Below are 20,609 nucleotides of genomic sequence, written 5' to 3'. Positions count from 1 at the left end.
TTATCTTGCTAGAAGAATGGATCTTGCTTGATGTCACTTGTTTAAAACTTTGTTTAAAGATGGATCAAAACAAATTACAACAGTTTGTAAGTTGTTATCCTGTAATAATTTTCTGCTTTTTTTTTTTTTACATCTTTTTTTTTTTGTTTTTTTAACATTTTTGCATCCTCTACTGAAGTTACTAAGTCAGTGCTTAAAATATTGTTCTTCTCAAAACAGAGCAAGCTGGAATTACACATTTACATGACTGACAGCAGTTTTGCTATGTTTCTGATGTCTGAAGACAATTTCTCAGTGAAGCTATTTTATGTGAATACAGATTTGCTGATTTGTAAAGGGCAGGGGAAGTGCAAAATTAATTCTTAGCTTAATATGTTTGTATGTTATTAAATATTTTTGTTTTATAGGGCCAAACTTGGAATGCCCCAGTTCTTGAGTCCCGAAGCGCAGAGTCTTCTGCGGATGCTCTTCAAAAGGAACCCAGCCAACAGATTAGGTAAAGTGTTTAGTGGAATGTTTTAAATTGGATCATAAAATTGATAACATAATAATTATACTGACTAAATATGTGTGCAGCTTCTTGCTTAAAATAAGCTTCGAAGCAAAAACGTAGCTTGCCTGTTTGCTTTTCTGATGATCAGCCAAACATCATCTTTTGTATTTCTAAAAAAAAATACCGTAGTAATGAGAAATAATTTTCTGGTAATCCTTTTGACCAAGAAAATAATTATTCCTTTAAAAAAGGAGCAGGTCCAGATGGAGTGGAAGAAATTAAGAGACATCCATTCTTTTCCAAAATAGATTGGAATGTGAGTATCTAATTTGAAAAAAAAAAAAGTAATTAAACTTCTTAATTAAGAAGTATTTGTTGGTGTCATGCAACTTTTCAATTCACTCTGACCTACCTTTCTCTTCAGAAATTGTACAGAAGAGAAATTCATCCTCCTTTTAAACCTGCAACTGGCAGACCTGAAGATACATTTTATTTTGATCCTGAATTCACAGCAAAAACGCCAAAAGGTAAAAAGAGAAGAATGCAACAATTTATGTATTTAAAAATTAGAAATACTGTTCCTGTTGGCTGTGTCTTGTTCTTGCAGGTTTTGCTGGGCTAAACAATTACTGAAAGATACTTCATACTTCATAAACGGTTTTACAGTTTTGAGTGCTATTGAGTTGTCCTGTGTAAAAATTGAAGTAATCCTCACCAACAAAACGCACAGATAAATTCAGTTTTTCTATCTAAATCCCAAGTAATCACTGTTAATTTAAAGATTATTCACGTTCATCTCTTGAATGCAATACCCTGTGGTATCATTTAATTGTGATGGTGTGCTTACATACTGTGTATGTATGGAAACTTAGTAATTTCAGACTTTGTGTATTAAACTTGCTGTTTCAGAGCAGTCTGATTCTGCATAGTTTGACAAAGACCCATTCAGAATATGATAGAAATTCAGAGAGTTACCAAATTTGTGTACTCTTTCTCCACAACTATAAATATGCTGCTGTATGGAGATATTTTCTGCACAGTACCGTTTTTTTATTTTAAAATATTATCTGTCAGTATTTCAGTCTTTGCAGTATTTGATTATCTATCAATTATGGCTATAATTAAGATGTGGAAGTAATTGAGCACTTGTAGTTTAGTTCTGAAAAATACTTTATACAAATTGTAGGTTACGTACTTCATATAATAAAGTTGTATTTTGCTCTTCAGTATAGCCTAACTGCATCTCTTCATTTTAAAAATTATGCTTTGTAAGTAGATGATGTGTTTTTCAGATTCGCCTGGTATTCCACCCAGTGCTAATGCACATCAGCTTTTTCGCGGATTTAGTTTTGTAGCTATTGCATCAGATGATGAAAGTCAATCAATGCAGACAGTTGGAGTGCATTCAATTGTCCAGGTGAGTACATGAATATCAGAGGGGAAAAAAAAAAAGTCAATTATGTAGTGTTATCCTCCTGATGGAGAGGGGATGTTTCCTCCATCATAAAATGAGGTACCATGGCAATATTGTTATCAGCTTTATCCAATAAGAGTTAGGATCAGATTACTTTATTCAAGCAAGATCTCTGAAGGTGCAGGACCTTTTTCATTTCTGAGCATATGTGAGTGTGAGCAAGCTTCAATCCATAAATGAAAACATTCTATCCTTCAAACTGTAGTTAGTCTTTGATATCAAGCCGTGATTATGTGGTGAAAAAGAATATAGGCAGCTCCATCATTTTGTTCTACAGCCCAAAATATTGATTCCTATAGTTCAGGTAGGAAGCACTGGAATACAAATGAAAATTCTGCCTAGATGTTGTGGACTGCTCTGTATTTTAGGAATATATTCAGCCTCTCTCGAACCAGTTTAAATTAAATGTGGTAAGCTATGACATTTTGTGGCTGTTTGTTTATCTTACAAGTCAGTGTTGCAGTACGCACGAGCTTTGGCTTCCTGCTGGTTTTAGGATTACTCCAATAGTGTCTCCTACATTAGTAATTGTGAGATAGCAGCCACTTTAGGCTATTAAAATTAACTATTTTTATACATTCTCCTACTTCTGGTCCTGTTTATTTTTGGACAGCAAAGCTTTAGCTAGGTGCAGTCCTGTGTGAAGCAAGAAAGGGGGCTTCATGCTTGAATGAGGAAGAGGCATGCTTTGCTTCCTTGTAAGTCTGAGATCGTTCTAAAAGCATGCACTGGACAGTTTGCAGTCAGCAGGATGTAAGTTACTAAGGAAAACTTACTGGTGGCCTAAGCTGTGGTGAAAACTTCTTATTGATTGGTAGGAACAAAATGGCATGCAATGTGATCAGATTTTCTTATATTTTTAATGTAGCTGAGTGGCTATTATTTCTTCAGTCTTTACTCTGGAGTAGTTGTAATATGCTCGTTTGTGCACGTTACCTGTTTCACTTATAATGAAATGTTGAATTTAAGGGGATCCCCTTTTATTCTAAAAGGCTGTTTGATTTGGTATGCATGTCAGAATGACTGCTGGTCCAGAAGTCTTGCTAACAGTTACCAAAATCTTCTATGTGCTCCTTCTTTCCCACATACTTTTGTGGATGACGTTCTTTTTCTTTGTATATGATTTCCTTCTCTTGTAAAAGTCTCTCTCTGGTGCTCTGTGCCCCTCAACCACTTCCTCACTCATATTTCCTCTTTTCTCTGCAGCAGGATACCCAGATGGTTTCCTGCAAATGCTTTGCATCCTTTGCACAAACTCCTTATACCAGAAAGCCATTTCCTTCCCTTACAAAATTGGAACACTTCTCCTTTATGCTTTTAATTTCTGTGAAAGGATTTTTGATTGTTATTCCATGAAATTTCCAATTAATATAATATTGAATAACACCTGAAATTTCTAGCTGACATTTCACATGTAGACAAAAGGTTCATCTATTTAAGTGATGGAAACAATTATGTTTTTTATCACTAACTGTAGTCCTCTAATCTTCTTTTGTCTAAGAGATTTTATCCATAAATAAATAGATCCATAAACAGAAAAACATTGCATTTTCAATTTGGCAAGTACAGTGGGCATCATTTACGATGTATGAGATAAATCATAGATACTAACATCAAACAGAAGGCAGTGTCTGTTGAAAAAACTTTCATCTAGCATAGCCATCAGTTTAAGATTTGAGGCAAGTCACTAAGAATTCAAAAACTTAATGTAGATATCAGTTTTTCGTTTAGAAAATTGATCAATTGATAATGTTATTTTGGTAGCAGTTGCACAGGAACAGCATTCAGTTTACTGATGGATATGAAGTAAAAGAAGATATTGGAGTTGGATCTTACTCTATCTGCAAGAGATGTGTTCACAAGGCTTCAAACATGGAATATGCTGTAAAGGTAACTACTTTGTTACAAAACAAACTTTGGGATTTAGCATCATAAATGTAGGGTGTTGTAGACTTGTTTACTGTAGAGAACATATAATATTAAAATAATTTTCTTAGCAGGTACAGATTTTAGATGTAAACATGAATTATACTCATCAAGCAAACAGAATAATTACTGGCAAATTTTTATATAGACCTACGATAGTTTTGTTATCTGTGTGCTAATTTGGGTGATGAAAAGCAATCTTCAGTCCTTGAGACTGTGTAATTACAATGAAATTGATGGGAGTAACATGATTGCTTTTAGTAGAAAATGTACTGCAGAAAAGCTTACATTTCTTTCCATCATTTAAAAAGCTATAGTAGATCGCTTTTATTTAAACATAGTCATATGCAGGTGTTTTTTTTTGCTTCTAAAGTAGATTCATAAATTGTTAGATACGAATTCATAATAGCTGTGTATCTTCCTGAGTGAAATTCAACTCCTTCTTTGCTTGCTGATTTTTAACAAGATTTCTAATGTTATTTTAATATAATTCTGTCAGGCTCTGTAGTAGTTCTTTGAAGACATTAGCTTCTTAATAGCTGAAATCAACAGAATTCACACAAGGGCAATAAGTCTGTTTTTATTGTCTTTCTACATTACGCTGTCAAACGGGATAGTTACTAAACAGAGATGTAGATTAGCAGACTTTTAAAGTAATGCTAATCCCATGCTATGAAGTAATTATTTTCTTGAATTGTTGAACAATTCACTACTTGCATATAAAATGCAGAGATGAATTCAGAATGTTTTACTGTATTCTTGCGCTTAATTCCCCTGCTGGCAAGTCTCCAAACTCAATTTGGTAGTTACATACTGGTAATTATCCTGGTTCTAGCCAAGAACAGGTATTACTTCTGTTCTTGCAATTTAGAGTAAGTTCTTGAAACTGGAGGAAAAGCACTGGCATTAATTTTCTAAGCTGTAATAGTTATTGTGTAGATTGCTTTGCTTTTCTGCTGCCTCTGTTGTGGCTTTATCCCTCAAAGAATCATGGAATGAAAAAAAAAAAAAAAAAGAAAAAAAGCCAGCATCCAGTGTGCTAGGGTGATGCTGGTAGCAGAAGAGCTTTAGGATGCCAAGAAGAAGGAGGGGTGAGATAAAGAAGACATGAGAGGAAATTCCACAGTCCAGAAGGAGAAAACGGGAGAAGGACTTCTATGAGTATATGAAGAAGAATACTTAATAAATAGAGCCAAATAATGTTTTGTTTGCGTATGGAAAACTTCAGAGCCTGATAGCAATTCTTCAGAAATTCGTTAAGAACTTTCATAGTAGAATGCTTGTCTGAATTAACTTTGGAATTATTTTTTTCTTCTCAACTCTCCTTTCTTTTGCTGCACTAACTATTCGTTTGAGATCAGCTTTTGGAAAATCAGTTCCTTAGCACCAGAAACTGGCATCTCATGTTAAGTTAAGAACTTTCTGTTTTACTAAATGATGGGTGACTGAAGTCTTTTCCACCAAACTGCCTTGTGTAGTTTATCACTGTCTGAGGGATCAGCATTCCTTGCTGTGTCTTGCTGTTGCAGTTTAACTTTGGTTTTTATGTTCTATACCCTTTGCCAACAGTGATAAATACTGCTTATGTGTTTCTGCTAGTAAGCACACCAAAGTGTTGCACGATCTAATATTCACAAAAGGATTTTTGCTTGTGTATCTTTTTGTTCTTACAGATCATTGACAAGAGCAAAAGAGATCCAACAGAAGAGATTGAAATCCTGTTGCGCTATGGGCAGCACCCAAATATTATTACTCTGAAAGATGTAAGCGATGTTTTGAAGTCATCCTTCAGTGCATTATAATAACATGCAGCTTTTTAACGTGAGAGATGGCAAACTACATGTTTTAGGCGTGTGATTGATTTTTCAGTAACTCAAGTTTAAGATTTAATTTGATTTCAGAATCAAATTGTTACAACACAACTTTACTCGACTGAATTCAATTTGTACTGAAATTGCTTGCTGTCATCTTTTAAAGAAAGCTTGTATTTTTGTAGAGTATAATCTTAAGCTGCCAAATAGTTTGTCCTTGAAAAATCCTAATACAGAGGACTTGATGTTTGAGACAGCATAATACTCTAATTTGTTTTCATGGACAGTAATAAGTATCTAGTATAGGGCAAAGTCTCCTAATACCTATATGGTTACCACTTTTGTTTACCAGGTATCTTTGCGTAGTCTTTGACTAGAGGTGTGTATCAAGCTATTTTTTCCTGTGTTATATTTGTGACTGTGGAAACGCTTCAACTGCAAGACATAACAGAAATTGAGGGAGAGATTTTTCATAGTGAGCACTAGATTCTGATGATCTAAGAGAAAAAGAAAATTGGATTTCTCTTTAATTATGCATTAAAGAATGAAAAATTTAAAAAGTATATAATTAATGAAATCTTTAGTCTGCAAGAAAGTATTCTGGTCAAAACAGACCTAACCATTTCCAGAAAGCTAAGCTCAACTGAAAGTAGATTCACAGGTATTTTGAAGTCTTTAAAACAATAGCTTATAAATATTATGGAGATGGATACTGGAGAATTCAGCCTAAAGCTTATCTACAATAGTTTTTCTTCACTTTTTTAATACTGTGTGTTTTGGCCCTTTCTTGGAAGAACAAAAGAAGTCATACACAAGCTATTCCACCATGGAGCTTACCTTATTGCAGGTTGGATATCACAGTTACAGCCCCACGTTCTGTTTGCTCTGTTTTGTGAGTTAACGTGGAACCTGCATCAGCATTCCTACTGCTTTTGGTGCTATGTGCTATGCTTACATATTCATTTATGAGGTTGTTATTGACAGGAAGACAAATACAAGGATTACTCTGAGTGCTTATCTGATGAATTATTTTTTTTTTATTGAGAAGAGAGAATCTCAGGCAGCCTTGAAAAGTTGCCTGTCACACCAAATCCTTCTACTCTGTGATTAATACTTCATCGTGGTCAGTTGTCTTCCAGTAGAAGCAATCTTTCATTCAAACCAGCTACAATATTCAAAGTGCAAGAAGTGACTACAGAAAAAGCCTTACACCACAGAATGTAGATTCAGAGGAAGAGACAACTGGCTGTATTTTTTTATTATTTCTATTTCAGGGCAACTGCTTAAGCAAAGTCTGTGGAAGCATGTCTAGTGCAAAGGAAGAGGCATAGGATTCATACGCATTAGGAATTCGTATAATGTCCACTGCTGCAAAAATTTAATGTTCTCTTAATCTTACATGTATGGTGTAAATTGTTTTTATGTCCCAAATTGCAGTGGTATGCTTTCACAGGGAAAGCATAAGAAGTCTTTGGCCGTGAGACCTCAAACTCATTGAGAACATAGTACGTTACTACACAAATAAAACTTCATTTTGATTTGACTCAATTTTTCAGTCAGTTCCACACCAAAATTTAAATGTTTCTGTTTTGAAATTCTGAAATAAGATACTTCAGCATTTAAGTGCGTGTCTTGGAAAGGATTATTCTACTATAAATGTTTTTCTTTTCTGTTCTACTATAAATGTTTTTCTTTTCTTATCTTCCAAGAATAAATGCAAAAATGCTTGAATTTAAATGAAGGTGGACATTCTCACTTTGTTTGGCCTTCATGAAAATTAATTGTGAAAGCATTTTCATTGAAACAATGGATGCTCAGAACACCAATTTTGGTTGTTTTTTGTGATGTAGGCTTTTTTTACGGCTTTCCTTCTGTTTGTTACTAGTGGTCTTTTTCAGGTACACAGCATATAAACAAAAGAATAAGCTTTGCTTTGCTCTGTGAATGTCCTTCTTACCTGATACCCTGCCTTTGACAGTGCCACTAGTGGATGGCTAGGAAACAATATCAGAACTGAGGAAGCACAGAGCTTCCTGCGGTCCATTACCTAGGAACTTCCTGTGACAGCCCACTCTATGTATTTTACCCTGTTTTGCTTTTTAGTTCCTATTATGTAACAGAACTTTTGACATGTTTTGAGTTATTTAAAGCATTGGCAGAAAAGATTCTTCAGAAGCTTTTTTGGAAACCTGAAAATAGCTTATCCAGTCTTCCTGTCCAAGTGCTTGTTTCTGACATTAAAAATAGAAAAAAGAAAAAAGAAAAAATCCAAATATATTTGTGAAACCTGTATTTCACTTTATGAAACTGTTCTTTCTCCATGACACAGTACTTTTATTCAGGTGCCTATATCATGTTGTTTTTACTATGGGTTTTTTTTCCAGTTTGCTTGGTAGGTGAGACGTACTGACTCATCTTTACGGTGTCCCAAGAGTTAATTTTGAAAACTGACATCATGTTTATGATCTTAACATAAGGCTGTGCATCTGACTCTGAAGGAAACTTCACAGAAGTTTTAATTCAGTACAAACAGCTTCCAGGGATTAAATGGGTGAGAGAGATCAGGGCAAGGAGAGAGGTTGAGGTAGGCTTTTGATTTTTGTTTAATTTTTTTAGGCAAATAAAACCATAAGAGGCTAGTAGTTGTAGCAGCCAAAGGCAAATCTGCTCATATATCCCTCTGCAGTGCTGAGATCTGTGATGTCTGTGCTTCATAGCACCAAATGAAAGAAGTCCATTTTAGTGTTTAGAACTCTATCATCCTGCTTTTTAATCCTGTGCGGCATTTAAATTTGTCATGTAAACGTGTTCAGGTAATCGGTCATATTTAATAGGGGGGAAATTACTATTAAATGAGAACTTTAAAAAATAGTCATGTCATCTTTTTAAGGCTATAAGCTTGTAAAAGGCTGCAGAATTATCTAATGCTCTTCTTGTTTAAATTGATGAGCAAAATTTTTACTAAAGAGAACAAAACCTTCTAAGCCAAGAAAAGTTCAGTTTTCAAACTGAAAGCAAATTGTAGTCATTCAAAGTATTAACTAGCATGTGTTTACCAGACAGTTTAACAAAGAAATTGGAGTAGAAATTTAATTTAGCTGTTGCCTATTCCTAAATGTATTTTGCTACAACATGGATAATTATTTCTATTTAAACATAACTAGTTTTCGCTTCGCACGTATTACAGAAGAGAACAATTCCAACATTAGTAAGAAAAATAGGTTGAAGTAATGATACAGAACAGAGTCTAAAATGTTTCATTACAGCAGAAACCAATTTCTGAGTTAATTCAAAACCCCAGCAAAGTGGAATGAAATGCTTAACCATAGCTTAAAATATATTTTGGTATAGTTCAGTCTGTAGTGCCCCCTGGTGATGCTGTAAGTTATTTCTCAATTATTACCAAAGAAGATGAGATCCAGGCAAAAATTAAGAATTTTTGCATAATTAAAAGCATAGACTAAATGTGCATATTATTTATAGTTAGGTGTAAGCTTTATGTGCAGGGCAGTGTGCAAGTTGAAGGCTTTTAAATAACAGGTTTGTGTACATGAACTTCAAGACTGGCTTCAAGTAATCTGTGTACTTTGTTCTTTTATTTTATCTAAGTGTTTACTTGGAGTGATCTTGAAATTTTCATTGCAATTTAGTACAATAAATGCTTCTAGAATTAGCTCTAGTGTTGCTTACTTGAACTAGATTCTTTTTTGTCCAGTTTCTTCTTGTTTAGGTTGTTGGGTTTTTTTCAGCAAAACTATTTTGGGGAAAAATACATTCTTATTCATATTTATCTTGAAATACACACGACTGTTTTTTCTGCTATTTCATTACTGTAGTACTTTTTTTTCACTTATGTTTATTTCTGAAGATGACCAATGTTTTTTGACTAGTGAGTGGTGTGAGAAATGTGAGAAAAGTAATTGAAATAACTTGTCTAATGGAAAAAGTGGATGTTCCTGTTCTGTGTTTCATGCAAAGATAGGAAGGAATATTTTGAAAGTTTACATCTTTATGCACTTTTTTGCAGGTGTATGATGATGGAAAATATGTATATGTAGTAACAGAACTTATGAAAGGAGGAGAACTGCTGGATAAGATTCTTAGGCAAAAATTTTTCTCAGAAAGAGAAGCTAGTGCTGTTCTGTTCACAATAACAAAAACGGTTGAATACCTCCATGCACAAGGGGTAAGTTTTCATCTCAGAGAAAATCCTTTTAATGTTCTTCTCTTTCAGAAATGTATGCCTATATCTTTATATGTTCTCGTATGCAGTAATTAATTTCTGGTTCAGTTACATTGCAGCAGGATTTCTTTTTTGTGAAATCATAACAGTCCTCATCAGGTGAGTACATGTCCAGGTAGCAGCAAGGGTGCAGCTGTTCTCTTGTCCTTCATGCATGGTTTGAGCAGTTCTGTGGAGTATTCAGATAATGATGAATAGGATATAAGAAGTAAGCCAAGATGTGATGTGGCTATTGTGTCCCTGTTCATTGCAGGGGAGTTGGACCAGATGTCCCTCAGATGTTCCTTTCAACTCTAAGAATTCTATGATTCTAAGTGGTGCTAAGAGCAATTCTGTTGTCTAGACCTAATATTGTAGTCCCAACCCCATGCTATGGTAGAATCTTAACATCTATCAGTTTTCACCTGTTACTCTTGTCACTTCTTTCACTTCTTGTTTCTGAAGTTTGACTTGTAACTCCTCCAATGGTAAACGAAAATTAATTTGGAAATAAAGTAGTTCAGAGATTGAGAAGGCAAGTGTGGCAATTGCATGGCAAGAATGATATGGTATGTCACATTTTGAAGTAAACAAGAAGGGGGAGGTATCAGAGAAAAGGCAGAAAGCGTGGTTACAAGGAAAAAGGTGAGTTCATAACACTTAATGCTATTATCTGAGAAAAGACATTTCAGAATGGATAGTACTCAAATTGTTTTAAGGAGCACATAATAGTTCAGCACGCTTTTCTGGGAACTCTTATTTCAGCAAGTTTATGATCAAAGTTACCTGGTCCATCTTACTGTGCAAGCCATCACTTCATTAAAGCACTTGTTTGTGAGTAGTTCTTTGAGCCTACGTGCACTAAGAATCTTTGGCCAACAGCATCCATTGCGAAGTATGAGTAAACCCCTTCCTGTGGGGTTCCTTCTAACCACGTGTGGACAGAAAAGACCTACTGTCTTCATGTCAAGTAGGGTATTTTAGGGAATTTTCATCACTTGTTTACTGTGAATATTTGGAAATACTGACATGTTTAACTTGCATTATATCATATGTTCTTTCAAACTTCTGGAAATTTTTGCATTTCCTTATTTTAAGGACACTTCAACGTAAAAGTTGGCCAAGGGTGCAAGCAGTGAGCTCCTTGGTAGCCTAATTCTCAGCTATTCTTGTTTCTTTGGATGCTAGAGCAGCTCATTTGAATATGGTATTAGTAATCTGAACAGATTCTGAATCTGTGTGTGGTCTCTGCAACACTTCCTAGAGGGATCCCCTCATGGGCATGCAGAGGATACATTTGAGCGGAAAACTTAACTAAGCACGTAAAGAAATTTTCCTCTTCAGATTAAGTAATAGTTCCAACTCACCCAAACCATTGTAAAAGTATTATGGCTTGTGTAGAATAGCTAAGTGCTGGCACAGCAGACACAATAAAAGCCACAAGCAGGAAGTATCATGTCTTGGAGCAAAATACTTTTGCATGTTGGTAACGAGTGACAATGATAATCAAAACATGATGCTAGGAAATAACTGGAATGCTGGAGTGTCCTTAATATTGTTTTGCTGTTGTCTCTTGCTGTAATATAAAATGTCATTTCTGGTTGAAATGTTAATCTACACAATGTGACATCTTTTTAAAATTCACTTTTGGGAAAGCAGAATTGCACAAGAAGGTACTTTATTCTTTAACATCTATGTTGCTTTATTTGTGGGGTTTGGATTTGAACTAGACTGTTACTCTTTCTTGCGCTGAATTGCTTCCCTTTATTAAAACAAAAACGGAAACAAAGCAAAACAAAAACACACAAAAAAAAACAACCCAGTCTGTGAAATCCACAGTTCTGTGCTGTCTTTATTGCCCTCTTCTTCCTCTTATGATTTATTTCAAAAGAACAAACAAGAACAACTAGAATAAAACAAGAGTAACTTTTCTTCTGCCTCTCTTGGATCAGAGTAAAATGTAGAGTAAAAGTATTTCTGATCTCCAGAAAATGACGCTGTCAGGAGTCAGTTTTTTCAGACACTGACATCTCAAGCCATGTTCCCCTTGGTGTTCTACAACTCTAATTCCTTAAGAAAGCTTTTACTTTTTGTCTTCGAAGATGCTTATTTCTATAATTTTAAATATTTTGTTAACTCTAGGAATATCGAAGTTTACATGCTTAGAAAAATCTCTACTATGTAGACTCACTCTTAAGTGGCTGTAGGATCTGCAAGACCCTCCTGCAGTCTTTTACTACTTCATCTTGTATTTCCTGAAACATTGCTAGCGTGTAGTTTGTAATCTGTGTAGCTTACTGTTAGGAATTTTGTTTTTTTTTTCTCATTGTAGTCTGATTACATTCTTAAAATATTTCACCATGATCTTTTCTGAGTGTTAAGTGAGCCTTCTATTTATCTTTAACTATGGAGAGCTGTGTTTAATATGAATTAAATACATAAAATAAGACAATCAGAAATATTAAGGCCTTCCTCATATATTTAATTAAATTCTCAGTAGAAGTTTAAATCCATTATATGGTTTGAGCCATATGTACTCCTTCCTTTCTATACGTGGAGTTGTGTCTCTTGAATCCTTAAGCTAATTTGTCTTTTACAGAAAATAGAGCAGGTATAACATGCCGTCTGATTTCAGTGACTGTCCTTGCACTTCACAAGGTTTATTTAGGCTTATTACAGCATGGCTTCATATAAGATCAGATTAATTCTTCTAGAACTTGGGCAGATTTTAGTATTTTTCTCAAGTGTTTTACATCTAAAATACATAAAAAGCAGGCACTGGGAAGCCAGAATAAGCCTTTATGAAACGTTAGCTCATTCGGAGATTATAATATTCTGTATTAAAATTGCTCCTCAGTCAGTACGTAGGTGTTTGCATTGAGATTATTCAATTTAGATAATCTAAATTATAGAAAGTTACTCCAGTAGTAACTGATGTGTAGTTATATGGTAGAGTGGTGCTCCAGTAGCTGCAGAAATTCATTACTTCAAAAGATACTACTAGCCAGAGAATCACAGCATCATGGAATGCTTTTTGTAGGAAGGGATTCCTAAGATAATTCCAAAACCCTATTCCTAAGATAGTTCCAACCCCCCTGCTATGTGCAGGGTCACCAACCACCAGAGCAGGCTGCCCAGAGCCACATCCAGCCTGGCCTTGAATGCCTCCAGGGATGGGGCATCCACAGCCTCCTTGGGCAACCTGTTCCAGTGCCTCACCACCCTCACAGTGTAGAATTTCTTCCTAATATCTATTTTAAATCTACCATCTTCCAGTTTAAAACCATTTCCCCTTGTCCTGTTTATAAGGGCTACATGCCCTTATAAAAACTCCCTCCCCAACTTTCCTGTAGGGCCACTATAAGGTCTCTCCGGAACCTTCGATTCGATTCTGAAGCCCCAGTTCTCAGGTTCTGATCTAAAGAGCTTTTAAGTACAGTATGCGTGTTAAAACAAGACAGCTTGAATTGTCTGCATAACTAAAGTTTTGCACTAAGCTTATTTGTGCTGGGTTCCTCTTCCTTTTGGTGAGGGGTAGAATGAAGGGGAGGTGAAGTTTCCAAATGAGATATTCACTACTCCAGATACCATAGTCAGAATGCTAGAGCTGATCGAAGAAGCTGGACATTAGACGATTACTGATGGCAGGTATTAACTAGAATAGGTAATTAAAATAAAAAACCTATTCCTGTTTTAAGCTTACTGTATTTTGTGGTTTGTTTTGTGTTGTTTTTTTTTTTCCTAGGTTGTCCATAGAGATCTGAAACCCAGCAATATTCTTTATGTTGATGAATCTGGTAATCCAGAATCAATTCGAATTTGTGATTTTGGCTTTGCAAAACAATTACGAGCAGAAAATGGCCTTCTGATGACTCCGTGTTATACAGCAAATTTTGTTGCACCAGAGGTAAACACCACGATGGCTTATACGCCTTGATTTCTTTTGATGGGAACACACCTAGTTAGGTGTTTGTTCCGTTCTTCTGCAGCAAATGAAATAACTTAAAAGCATTTAAGAATCTGAGATCTTGGTATTTTAATAGCATAACCAAAGCATTTCTAAGTGCTTTTTTTTTGTAGAAAAAATATTTTTCTCCCTCAGGTTTTAAAGAGGCAAGGTTATGATGCTGCGTGTGACATTTGGAGTCTTGGTGTTCTGCTTTATACTATGCTTACTGGGTAAGGATTTTTCGTTTGTTCACTTCCTTTGCTCTGTAATAGCAAACAAGAACAGTGTGTGTGAGCCCACTGTGACTTTGTTTCTAGAGGAGCACTGATTAATCTCAATTACAACTTTACCTTCAATAGAATTTGCAGGAACTGATGCCTCATCTGTTTCAGGTGTTTAAATTCTGCTTTATTGTGATTTAGGTGTGAAAATTGTTTTGTTTATTTTTCCATGTCAGAGTTAGCTGATTAAACAGCATATATTTTGAAGGTGATATGTTGCAAGTGCAATTGCAGTGCTTTTAAAGCATAGTTGTGAGGAAAAATCAGCTACTGGATAGTTTGAAGTGTTGTTCTTAAGGAATAATAAATGCAGTAGAAATACATTTATGTTTGCAAAAGAAATGATTTGTATAAAAGGTGATAAATAACTAATCCAGCAGTGGTTCCACGAGTTTAAAAGATAGCTGCTGTTGCACTTGCTAAGTAGGTTATTTTATGCTGGGTTTTTTTTTTTTTCTATTAATCTTTTTTTTTTTTTTTTTTTTTTTTAATTTATTTCTTTTTTGGTTAAATAGCTACACTCCTTTTGCAAATGGTCCTGATGATACTCCAGAGGAGATCTTGGCCCGGATAGGTAGTGGAAAATTCTCTCTGAGCGGTGGTTATTGGAACACCGTTTCAGATACAGCTAAGGCAAGTATATTTGCTTTTTTCTGTGAGAGATGAGAAATATACTTCAATGAAATACACTGCTGATGATGTATGTATCATATCATATATTATAAATATTACCCACTGTTATTTTTAACTACTGAGCTGATTTTTTAGAATTTTTTCTGTTTATGATCCTTTTCTGTTTCAACAGTCACTTGCATGTAGGATGAAAATCAGATGAGCCTTATACTATAGCTGTTAACAAGCGTCCTTAGAAAGATGGTGTATTTTCATACATGTGCAATCGCCTATGTCAAGAAAGGCTGTAATTAAATTTCATGTCAAAAAATGTCATTCAAAAATATTTCAGAAATCCTAAATTGGGATACTGAAAATATTGTAATAATTACTGTATGTCCCACTGGTTTAGGCTAGGAGAAATTAATATTGTCACATTTGTGTTTGGGCTAGTTCTTCAGAGTTACCCGAGGCAGTTCATCTCATACTCTCTTATTAGGACTTGAGCTGTTTATTCTCTTTAGTACTAACGTTCAACCTTCAGCTTGCACAGCTGTTAGAAGACTCTTGGAGGCAGGTGAGATATGCAAGGGGAAGGGTCATCTCTATTTTCTGTTATTTTTTTCACCTGTGTTGCCTAATTAACTTACATAACAAAATGACATAGTGTTAGCATTGTCAGGCAGCTTTTCACGTGCTTCAAAATGATGTTATGAACAAATGTTTATGCTACTGAAATTTTTCGATTTTGACCTGTTATCATTTTAAAGCTGGAGTGCTACTGCAACTTAGATTGTCTCCTTGTACGTTACTGACAGGACCTTGTTTCAAAAATGCTTCATGTTGACCCACATCAAAGACTGACTGCAGCCCAAGTTCTTAGCCATCCCTGGATAGTTCACTGTGACCAGTTGCCTCAATACCAGCTGAACAGGCAGGATGCTCCCCATTTAGTGAAGGCAAGTAGATATTTGTTTGTCTAACTGGCCAAAATCAGAGTTTTAAACAGATTGTTGTTTTTTTTTTTTTAATTACTGTAGAACTTTTTTCTCTAATTTTAAAAGTTATGACTACAAATTGCTTTCAGACACAAAGTGATCTTATATAACAGTAACTCATTTGCTGTGAATAAATCCAATGTTTGACAGAGACTTATGTTTTCTTCAAGTTAGTACACTTGAACTAGTCAACTTCTCTTCCTTAAGAAACAAGGATAGAAATCGTTTTTCTGATAGTGAAAATGTTGTTAGGGAGCTATAAAAAATAGTTTAATTTTGAAGTTTCAGAGAAGCATATCATTGACCAATAGGAAATGAAATAATTCACAACCACAGTATAAGATAGAGAAGGGGAGTTGAAATGGCAGTGCTAATATGATGTCTGTTCCATACACCATGGTCTGAAACATGACTTGGTTTGTGGCCATGTTACAGTTTCTCACTGTGGGTAACCAGAAGTTTAATTCTACTCCTCTGTAGGACTGAAGGTACAATGAAATACATTTAAAAAAAAAAAAAAAGCAACAAAAAAGGAATCTGAAAAATATAATTATGATATAATTATGATGTGATAATATAATCCCTCTGTGTAAGTTATTAGGAATTTCTGGCATCCAAAATCACAAGTGGAAAGCGGAGCAGATTCTGATCCCATGGCTCACAACTTTGAGGTTTTCAAAAGCCAGTAAAATCATGTGCTGAGTAATGGGGGTGACTTTTAAATATCATGTTGAAAATGTGAATGGTTGTGCAAATGACGAGCAGGGACAACCCGCTGATGGGATTTAATTCCCTAACTATCTCATAAAGAACAGAGAAAATTCAGTTTTCCTGTACTCCTTTTACATTCTGGGTCCTTTTTTTTTTTTTTAATCGGGATGCAATAGCTTCAGATTGATCTGAAAACTATTACACTACAAAACTCACAGCACTGCTGCTGTTTGAACAATGCAGCAGTGTGTTTCTGTTTTGTAGGTGAAAATAAGACTAGAATTTAAAACTTGTCAGTCTCTGACACTTACTGCTGTGCAGTCTCTGATGTGAGTGATATACATAATGAACTCTTCTTGCTTTTCCTCTCTGACATTCTCACAACAGGGTGCAATGGCAGCAACTTACTCTGCTTTGAATCGTAATCAGTCACCAGTTTTGGAGCCAGTTGGCCGATCTACCCTTGCTCAGAGGAGAGGTATAAAAAAGATTACCTCAACAGCCCTGTGAAGTGACCTCAACCAGATATTTGGTACCTTGGTATAAGATGATAGCACAAATCATGGCGACAGGTAGCACATATCTCACAGATACCTGCAAGCACACTCTGTCCCAGCTGGTACCTATAATGCTGCTGCTCCTGCTGCTGCTACTGCTTTCATCTACTCTCGCTTTAAACTGTTGATGGCAAGTTACTGATCTTACTGGAGCTTCAAATGGAGTGAAAAGTGGAAACACAATGAAAACAATCATGTCCACAATTGAGTAAACCAGAAGAATTACGAATACCACCTCTGTCAAAAATACACTGAATAAAGCACTCTGCACCACATAGCATTATTTTTATAAGGAATATTTTTGTCCCCTGAAACATTCTTTGTTACAGGTAGAGATGGACAGTTTGTGTTAAGCACTTAGCTTAAACTATCTGTTTATATTAGCACTATATACTTTGTGCCATCTGACATTTTGTATGTTTTTGTAAACAGTTCATGAGCAGCACTTTTCTGTGCTGTTTTCTTTAATGTATACATGCCTTGTTTTACTTAGATATTATTAATCATTTTAACAATTAAGTCTGATTAAACAGTTCACCTGGATTAATCAGTAATGTTGGACAGCTCTAAAAGAAGCCTGACTGTTAAACAGCTATTGAATGTAATACTACGAATATGTATTTCTCTTGCCTATGTTTTTTCTACATTTCCATGTTTTTGACGCTGCATGTCATGTTAGGAAAATCAGGATGCTGTTTATAGTATTCAAAATTCAAACAGTGCATCTCTCACCATACTATCTATACATAGATGATATAATGGAGAAAAAAGATAACTTGTTCCATATTTCACTGTCTTTTGCCCCCACCTCCTCCCTTTTATTTCCCCCCATCTAATTTCTGGACTCAGGAATCATTGCTGAATACTTTCTGATAGAGGACAGTCCTATATTGTTTATGCTTATAATCTGTTGTTAATATTTTAGCTCTATTCTGTGACTTTTGTTTAAGCTGCAGAGGATTTGTTCAATGAATCTTGGCATTATAGAAAAAAAGGCAGCATCAAAGATAAAGCAAAACATGATGTCCACTAGTAAGCCCAGAAAAAGTAGGTTTATACTGCATTTGTTACAGTTGCCAAACCAGTGACTCCAATGTTCTGTTGGCTTTTCTCTGTTGGTTTTTTTTCCTCAGATCACTTCAATAGGCAAAATAAAATGAGAGGAGAATCATCCTGATCTGTATGTGCTAAGAAAGGGTCATTATAATTAACTATGAAACATTGTCCCAGTCGGATTCATGTATTACCTGTAATTGTTAAGGAATCAGTTCTAGAAACAATGGTAGTTAAATTATTGTAGATTCTAGAAATGTAAGCACACAGCTCTTCATGGCAGTTAGTATTTTTCCCTTGGTGCTCTAGTACTGCAGTTTCCTTCAGCTGTATAGATGCATCTGCCCTTTGTTCAAGAAACATCTTTGACCAGAGGCTGAAAAACGCTATCTTGATTTGTATTTTTTTTTCTTTTGCTTGACAGTGTCTGCATTTCCAGAGGTATTTAGTAAAAACCTTTTTGCCTTTCAGATGACATGTTTTCAGTTCTGTAACTGATTGTAAGACAGGCATATCACATCCTAGAAACTACACCTTCTGGAGCTGTTTTAAAGCAGGTGTTAACCCGAAGATAACCCGAAGATTGTCATGTATAGCCAGCAAGTTATTTAAAATGGGTCCTGTTGGAATGAGGGGGTTGGCAGTACTTTGTGTGTCAATAATGACATTTCAGCTCAGGAAGGAATTTCTCCCATGTTCTCAGAGTGCACATGCATAGGTAGCTGGTGCAGAAGAGGCCAAAAGGAAGTATTAAGATGTTTCTCTATTGGCAACGTCTATGTTAAAAAAAAATACAAAATTTTCACTAGTTTCATTTCAGCAATATTTTGTGGCCCTTAGGCTCACTGGTCATGAGCCAGACAAGCAGTGTTGACTGCTGCATTTTTAGATACCCACATTCTCATGTAAATTGGTCCTTTAGTCTAGACCATCTTTTATATAGCAGCACAAGATGGACCTTTAAATGCCAGTAAAACAGTTCAGTGTGTAACAGCTTGAGTGAGTTGAAGTCCTGGAGTTACTGTATTTTAAGTTATTTTCTAAACCAAGGTGGAAGTGGCCCGTCTTCACAGGTGAGATGTTTGTCAGGCTTGGCTCATGTGTTTTAAGTACCTCACCTCTGGTTTTGGAGCCGTGCTCACAACTGTCACGCTTTGTTTTGTAGCTGCAGTTATTAGAAGCTACAGAGAAATCCACGTAATGCTTCTTTGAATCCTTGCACCTTTCTTTTAGAACTTGAGCGTGTGTGACACTCTGTACATTCATTGCTGGACTGCTGGGTGGTGCAAAGCTAGCAGCTGTCTGTAGGATACCAAGCTGTGGTGTATTAGAAAAAGGAGAACTGCAGATACAGGTGGGTTTTCCCACCTGTCATATTTCATTTGAGATTACCACTTACTGTACTTGAGAGCATGAGAACAGAGGGGAGAGAGCAGTCGCAGTAGTTATGAAATGCCATCTATATCCAGTAAGGGCAAAGTTCTTGATTCATCATTACTATAGCATTGAAAAACTCCTTGCAAGTTTTGTTCAAGAGATTATTTAAAACTTTTGTCTAAAGAGAGAAGGACATAAGAAAATAGAACTGTGTGTCCGGGCTTGTTTTTGTATGTGTGTGTGTGCGTGTGTGTGTGTTTTGCTTTGTAAATGTGGTGTACCAACTAAAGCTGTGCTTTTCTATTATTGGAAGGAAAGGACTTGAGATATGCTGGTCTGTAAGCAGCAATGGGTAATAGCTGAATTTTCACTTACGAAAATGATGTAAATTAGCTTTATCTTGATACTCTTGACCTAATCAAAGGGAAGGTGTACTTATGAGGGATGTAATTATTTTGAACCGGGAGGGGGGGAGGGAGGGTTGGGGGGAGCCTACTTAAAACATTTTTAAAAAATGACAAAATCACAGATAAAATATTTTTCTACAGTTCTGTACAATCATACTTTATACTAGTTTTCTCAGCATGGCACATGAGTCTAAGGTACTATTCCTGGAGGTCAGTGGTATTGTACCTTAAGCAAGACCATTACAATAGCATCTGTTAGATGCTTGGCACTGCTATCATAATAGAGTTGAAATGCTAGTTAAAATAAAAAAAAAAATGTACTGAATACTTTAAATGATTGTTTTATTCAGAGTCTGATCTAGGAAGTGTTCCAATCATGTTATTGATGTGTAATTAGAACTGTTCCAGATGTAACTATGAGCAGTTCTGGAGAGAGATCATTGCTTGTACTCCTGTCCAATGGCAGGTTTTGTAGTCTTCAAAAGAAATCAAGATTTCTACTGCGAATAAACTTTCAAACATATTAAGAAATTGCTTTGTTGGTAACTTATTCATTATAAAAGCTGTTGCTTGTTGATCACTAACACTGACCTATGCTTGCATATATTGTATGAGATATAATATCATAAGCACTCACTGCTTGGCCTTTGTAACAGCTTATCCTAGAATCACTCAAGCTGGAAAAGACCTTAGAGATCATGGAGTCCAACCACACCCTAACCATCCTACCCTAACTAA

At 35.5% G+C, this 20,609-nt stretch overlaps 1 protein-coding gene across 3 annotated transcripts in view; it reads left to right on the top strand.

The window, feature by feature from the left end:
* The window catches only part of RPS6KA3 (ribosomal protein S6 kinase A3), a 70,546-nt gene extending 50,144 nt beyond the window's left edge, over positions 1-20,402 (top strand). For 2 of the 3 annotated variants that reach the window (XM_052673758.1, XM_052673757.1), the window contains 12 exons: positions 408-496; positions 745-809; positions 918-1,020; positions 1,786-1,910; positions 3,732-3,857; positions 5,567-5,656; positions 9,732-9,890; positions 13,672-13,833; positions 14,029-14,105; positions 14,672-14,789; positions 15,587-15,727; positions 16,865-20,402. In XM_052673758.1, coding sequence (XP_052529718.1) covers positions 408-496; positions 745-809; positions 918-1,020; positions 1,786-1,910; positions 3,732-3,857; positions 5,567-5,656; positions 9,732-9,890; positions 13,672-13,833; positions 14,029-14,105; positions 14,672-14,789; positions 15,587-15,727; positions 16,865-16,987 — 1,378 coding nt within the window. In that variant the 3' untranslated portion in view covers positions 16,988-20,402. The remainder of the gene's footprint in view (positions 1-407; positions 497-744; positions 810-917; positions 1,021-1,785; positions 1,911-3,731; positions 3,858-5,566; positions 5,657-9,731; positions 9,891-13,671; positions 13,834-14,028; positions 14,106-14,671; positions 14,790-15,586; positions 15,728-16,864) is intronic. The other variant, XM_052673759.1, reaches the window with a different exon arrangement.
* The last annotated feature ends 207 nt before the right edge of the window (positions 20,403-20,609 follow it).

Source organism: Tympanuchus pallidicinctus, unplaced genomic scaffold (genome assembly GCF_026119805.1).
Source record: "Tympanuchus pallidicinctus isolate F22 unplaced genomic scaffold, pur_lepc_1.0 scaffold14, whole genome shotgun sequence".
Classification (NCBI taxonomy): Eukaryota; Metazoa; Chordata; class Aves; order Galliformes; family Phasianidae; genus Tympanuchus; species Tympanuchus pallidicinctus.
This window is presented reverse-complemented; position numbering and strand designations above follow the sequence as displayed.